A 6,425-nucleotide genomic window follows, 5' to 3' on the forward strand; every position below is an offset into this window, starting at 1 on the left:
TGACTGGTTCTTTTTTAGGTAGGGGTGGCACTACTGGGACTCCCAGGGCCACTGAACTTTCCTTACCCCACTCCAGATTTCTGCCAAAGGAGGGCCACTGAAAACAAAGGGTAATTCGGATGGAGGGAAGGAAGCCAGGGAGGTAGGAGGGATTGCCCCTCTGGCTACCAGAAGTCTTCACCTTCCTGCAAGTCACCTACCCACTCAGTAGCAGGAGGGTATGCCATTTCCTTCTTTTAACTCTGCCTCCTGAGCACCAACTGGTGACTCCATTTCTGTTTCTCTCATGTCACTGCTGCCTTGTGTATGTGCTTCTCTACTCTCTGGTGTAATCTTTTTAAATCCCACATCTAAATCTCTATTATTTACACAGATCTAAGTTTCATGGTGCTGGAAAACCCTGCTGTCCTTGTTACAATTATTATTTTACCAAAAGTCCTTTGAAAACTCCAAAGGAAGAAAAACTAATGTGTCAAAAGGCACTGCAGTTTGATCGTATTGTTCCATCTTTTGAGCCTCCTGTACTGAGAGTTTACCTGCATCCAGAGAAACTAAAAATTCTAGCCTGAAAAACATAAAGCCTTCCTTCTCTGTTATGAGATTGTGGCAACTAGAACCATGAGAGTGGCAGTGGCCTTTTCATCAGCTACATGACCCTTAGCTCACTTAGGGGCCAACTACCTGTGAATTGGAAACCTCATTTAGGAATCCTTCTAAGTTGCCATGAATTTATGATAAGAATGGCCAACAGGTCAAACCAGCTCTTTTCTGACTCAAGAACTGAGTTCTAAAGACGATGTGTAGCTTGCTTAAAGTTACAAACACAGTTGCTAATGTTTTTGTTTTTTGTTTTTTTTTTTGAGTATGAGAATTGCTCTCACCTTCCAGGCAAATGTTCCTGAAAACACATTCCTCTGAAGGAGACTGACTATTATTTGAATCTCTCAACCTATAGCCATTCTAAGCTATAGATTAGTTATGATGGTTCTCTCCCAAATCATGTTGATCTGTGCTTACTCTAAAAATTCATATAGATTGACTCTCTTTGACCTCCCAAAAATTACTGACATCCATTTTAAGAAGGCACCTACAAGATACCACCATTCTCAAGCCTGAGAAAACTGAATCCTAATTGTGAGGTTTAGAAAGGTGGTGTGTAACTGTCCTGGAAAGATTAAATGTAGCATTAAACATTCTCACTGATAAGCAGAAATATTCTTGGGATTGAAGAGGGAGAGCAACGAGTCCTGGAAGTAGAAGTTTTGATATTGGGGAGAGACCTGAGTCAGGGCCACCCATCCCCCACCCGAGCTTGTTCCTTGGTTCTTGCCTCACTTCCAAGAGACAAATTCAAGCAAGAGACAAACACATATAGTGGAAATGAAATAGCAAGTTTATTTATGAAACACAAACACGAAACTGCAAGCAGGTACCTGGCTAGTATGAATTCCCCCACATGTAGAGGAAATAAAGTTGTAATTTTTTTTCCATACACTTGAGCTAAGACTACAAGTGGGCACTCAGCTAATATTAGTGTGCCAACTATTGGGTTTCAGGGGTTATATACCTTAGTCAGCCTTTAGATCCCCGTACCTTCCTCTTCTAAACCTTGGGGATAATGCACAGCTACAAAGGCTTTCTTTCTCAGCTGGTAAAGGCTCTTTGTCCTAGTGAAATTGCTTCATAGGCTCTCTTTCCCATCAGTCTCAAGGATTCCCCTTCTCCTGAGCTATCCCTGCTTGTGATGTTCAGAACACTCAGCAATCTTATTGAACCAGGCTCAGGCTCCCTTTTCCTCCCCGTCTTAGTTTACTACCTAACATACCTAACAATTTCATGGGGGTTGTGTCCTTGGATTTGTTAAAAGAAAGGAAAAATTTCCTGAGCTATGAACTCCTGGAGGTTACAAACTGTTTTACTCTGTATTTCTCACAGCCTAGCACAGCCTAGCACAGTAGTAGTTAATGGACCCACTACATTTGTTGATTGCATGTTCATGTACATAAAGTGCTTAGAAGGGATAATCCAGTGAACTGAGCATAACTTTAAGTTTCAAGAGAAGTGTTCTTTTTTGCTATACTTTTAAGTATCAGACATTATGCTATAGGCTGATTTTAAGGTGAGGATTGAAAAAGAGAGGTGTAAAAGATAAAGCTTGCCATAAAGATCCTTTAGTTTATATATAGTGATTTAGTGTTCATAACAGGTTAGGATTATTATTTCTATTTTTGTTTAACAAATAATACAACTAAGGCTCAGAGAGGCTAGGTGTTTTATCTGAGCTCACAAAGCTTGCAAGTGCCTGGGTCTCTCCTGAAGTCCTTGCTTATTCTTCCTTGCCCAACACTCCAGAATAACATTCCTCTCTCCACTTAACTCCCAGATATCCGACTCTGATGGGTTCCTGCCAGGCAGTTGCCAACTCTGCACCCCCGCACCGCCCCCCACCTCCGGCAATGGATATTTTTTTCTGTGGAGCGCGGGCCTGTAGCCAGGTGAGGCCAGAACCTCCATTTCGGAGGCTTTCTCTAGAATCCGTCGCTGTGGTTGCTTCCAGTACAATCTGTTTCAGGAAGAGGTTTGCGCGGGACAGCGGTGCCATTCATCACTGCAGGAGGGCAGAATCCGGGGCTGGGGGCCGCACGTTGAGAGGGGAGGGGCCAGAGGGCGGCCCCCTTGTGACCAGCCCTGAGGAGAGGTCAGGAGAGAAGGCTGGCTGAGGAGCGCCTGGACAGCAGTAGCTGCTGACGTTGTGAATCACGCGCCTGGGGCCCAAGGTAACCCAGACCTTTAAACAAACAGTGGGGCTGGGGGCTCTGGGGGAGCGGGGGCGGGAAAGGGCAGGGATTTTGAGGACTGAGCTCCGAAGATGGGGGCGGCGAACTTGTGAAAGGCGTGTGAAGGATTCCGAATTATCGGAGGAGTTATAGGGAATGAGGGTGCTGAAGCAAGAAACGAGGTGTGAGAGGGAACACAAGCGCGAAGGTGCGTGAGAGGGCGCAAGAGCGTGGCTGACCAAAAGACCGCTTGGAGGTGGGGGTAGAAGGTGGAACACAACCCCAGAAACACAGGTAAGGTGGGAGCAGGGTGCCATTTTCTTTCCCGAGTCCATTTTCCATAGGTGGCCCCCTTTCAGCCATTTTTAAGGTAAAATGTTGACCCAAGTGTTTTAGGATATAAGGAATTAACGTCAGAGGAAGCTGTACCAAAGTGAGGCTGCTCAAGGCACAGGAAAGGCAGTCAGAGGGTGGCGCCTTTTTTAAAGATTCCATCTCTTTCCACCCTAAAGCTCAGGCCGTCCCCCCGTCCCCATCTTTTCCAACCTCCTTCTGCCCCACCCCCCACCACCCCGCGCTACCCCCCTCTGCCCTGGGCACCGTCCGATCGCCTTTAAAGCAGGTAACTGCCTCCATCTGTCTCCACACTAGCTTGGGAACATCTGAATAGAGGGGGTGGAGTCTGCAGCGTCCGCCGCTGAGCTCAAGGGCCGGAGGGAGGGTCTCGGGGCTGTAATGGCCCGCCGTGGCTGTGACTCTAGCTAGGTCATTCACCACAATCCGTCTCATTCCATCTACAGTTGCAGCCCGATTCCAGACACCTTTCTCCTCAGGCCGGGAGGTGAGCTGATGGCGCAAGTTCGAGAAGCTTCCTTGCCCTCCGCCTCTTTGGTGTGCTGGAGCTTGGGAGATGGGGGAGGAGCCTTGCCCAAGGAGGTGCCTGAGAAGGCGGGGGAGATGGAGGAAGAGGCGCCGGTGGCGGCGATGAAGGCTTGTGCAGGCCAGGAAGCTGAAGAGATGAAGCTGGAGCCGTTACAAGCGCGTAAGCCCGTGCCTGAGGAAAACTTGATGTGGAGCAACAACAGTTGCGGCTGCGGCGATGAGAAGGTGCTCCCTTCAACGCCCCCTCGCTGGCACAGCAGCTCCTTATCCCTTAGCCCACGCCGCAAGCCCCGCCCTCGGCCCCAGCCCAGGGCCCGCTCCAGAGGCCCGCCTGGGCCCTCGGCCCCACCCCCGCCCCCCGCCCATCTTCCCCTGCTACCTCCCCGGCTCCGGCCTTGGCGCAGACCTCTGCGTAGATCCCGGCAGGCGCCCAGGCCCCAGACGCGGCAAAGCTGTTTTGGTGGCTTAGGCGGCTCTGGGGATCGAGGTGGCTTTGGGGACTGGCTGCTGGAGGTGGAATTTGATCAGGGTCCAGCAGGCTGCTGTCATGTGGAGAGCTTTAAAGTAGCGAAGAACTGGCAGAAGAACCTTCGGCTGATCTACCAGCGTTTCGTCTGGAGTGGGACCCCAGAAACTAGGAAACGTAAGGCAAAGTCATGCATCTGTCATGTATGTAGTACCCATATGAACAGACTCCACTCTTGTCTCTCCTGTGTTTTTTTTGGCTGCTTTACTGAAAAACATATTCATAAACATGCAGAAACAAAACAGCACAATTTAGCTGTAGACCTCTATCATGGGGTTATATATTGTTTTATATGTAAGGATTATGTATATGATAAAGACATAGAACAGATTGCCAAAGAAACAAAAGAGAAGATTTTGAAATTATTAATTGCCACCTCAACAGATGTTTCTCAACAACAGTGTATGGAATCAGGTGTTGAAGAGAAGCAATCAACCTTTGAGTCAAAGGAACAGGAGCCAAAATTGGTGAAGCCCAAGAAAAAGAGGAGAAAAAAGTCAGTCTATACTGTAGGCCTGAGAGGGCTAATCAATCTTGGGAACACCTGCTTTATGAATTGTATTGTCCAGGCACTTACCCATATTCCTCTGCTGAAAGATTTCTTTCTTTCTGACAAGCACAAATGTATAATGACAAGCCCTAGCTTGTGTCTTGTTTGTGAAATGTCTTCTCTTTTTCATGCAATGTACTCTGGGAGCCGAACTCCACACATTCCCTATAAGTTACTGCACCTGATATGGATTCATGCAGAACACTTAGCAGGGTACAGGCAGCAGGATGCGCATGAGTTCCTTATTGCAATATTAGATGTGCTGCATAGACACAGCAAAGATGATAGTGTTGGACAGGAAGCCAGTAACCCCAACTGCTGTAACTGCATTATAGACCAAATTTTTACAGGTGGCTTACAGTCAGATGTCACATGTCAAGCTTGCCATAGTGTCTCTACCACAATAGATCCATGCTGGGACATCAGTTTGGACTTGCCTGGCTCTTGCGCCACATTCAGTTCCCAGAGTCCAGAGAGGGCTGACAGCACAGTGAGTAGGAATGACCATATACCGGGAATTCCCTCACTCACAGATTGCCTACAGTGGTTTACAAGGCCAGAACACCTAGGAAGCAGTGCCAAAATTAAATGTAGTAGTTGCCAAAGCTACCAGGAATCTACCAAACAGCTCACAATGAAGAAATTACCCATTGTGGCCTGTTTTCATCTAAAGCGGTTTGAACATTTAGGCAAACAAAGACGAAAGATTAATACTTTTATTTCCTTTCCCTTGGAGCTGGACATGACTCCATTTTTGTCCTCCACTAAAGAGAGCAGAATGAAAGATGGCCAACTGCCAACAGATTGTGTGCCTAATGAGAATAAGTATTCCTTGTTTGCAGTGATTAATCACCATGGAACTTTGGAAAGTGGACACTACACCAGCTTTATCCGGCAACAAAAGGACCAGTGGTTCAGCTGTGATGATGCCGTCATCACCAAGGCTACCATTGAGGACTTACTCTACAGTGAAGGGTATTTACTATTCTATCACAAACAGGGTCTAGAGAAAGACTAGTCTTACCAGACCACTTACCAGGACAAAGAAAAATAAATAGGCAAGGATCCTGTAGTGAAACAAACCTGCCTACCTATACAACAATGAGCACCTCTTGAAAGATCACAAAAACCTCCTGAAATGGACAATGACAACAGCACCTATATGACAGTTAGCTCCTTGATATAAAGAACGTATTTTGCCAAGGCCTGTGGGAAGAACTAATGCTAACTAGTGACCATTCAGCCTTAAATGGGAGGAGGGAAGAATGGTAGGAAATGGTCATACAAAGCATAATTAAAATAATGTTTTGGGTGGGGAGATTGTGAATAGAGATTTTTTGGCACTATATGTCATTTGTTCTACAAAAATATTGTGGGAATTCAGGGGGTATTCATCAGTAAAAACTTCACAATTGGTATTCCAGCTGTTGCTGACCAAATAGTTTGGAAAAAAAGATAATATTTTAAAAGAAAATTTTAAAAGCTTTAAATGGAACATTTAACACTTTTTATTTTAAAACAAAATGTTTTTAAATGTTGAAAAATTTTGTTAGGTATTTTTAATGTTTTAAAATTGAAATTTTATTTTAACTTAAAACTTCAAAATATCAAAATAGTCTTAAAAACATTTTAGAAATTCTTAGTTCTAAAATGGTAAAATGAATAAAACAAACAAAAAAAGAGTAAAAAT

General features: G+C 45.5%; 1 protein-coding gene across 1 annotated transcript; it reads left to right on the plus strand.

Moving 5' to 3' along the window:
• Nucleotides 1-3,579: 3,579 nt before the first annotated feature.
• On the plus strand, nt 3,580-6,219 carry USP51 (ubiquitin specific peptidase 51). The gene is made up of 2 exons (XM_090264549.1): nt 3,580-4,302; nt 5,578-6,219. The coding sequence occupies exons 1-2, from the start codon at nt 3,627-3,629 to the stop codon at nt 5,751-5,753; spliced, it is 852 nt and encodes a 283-aa protein (XP_090120675.1). The 5' UTR covers nt 3,580-3,626; the 3' UTR covers nt 5,754-6,219.
• The last annotated feature ends 206 nt before the right edge of the window (nt 6,220-6,425 follow it).

Source organism: Furipterus horrens, unplaced genomic scaffold, assembly GCF_987537825.1.
Source record: "Furipterus horrens unplaced genomic scaffold, mFurHor1.1.pri manual_scaffold_17, whole genome shotgun sequence".
NCBI classification, from domain to species: Eukaryota; Metazoa; Chordata; class Mammalia; order Chiroptera; family Furipteridae; genus Furipterus; species Furipterus horrens.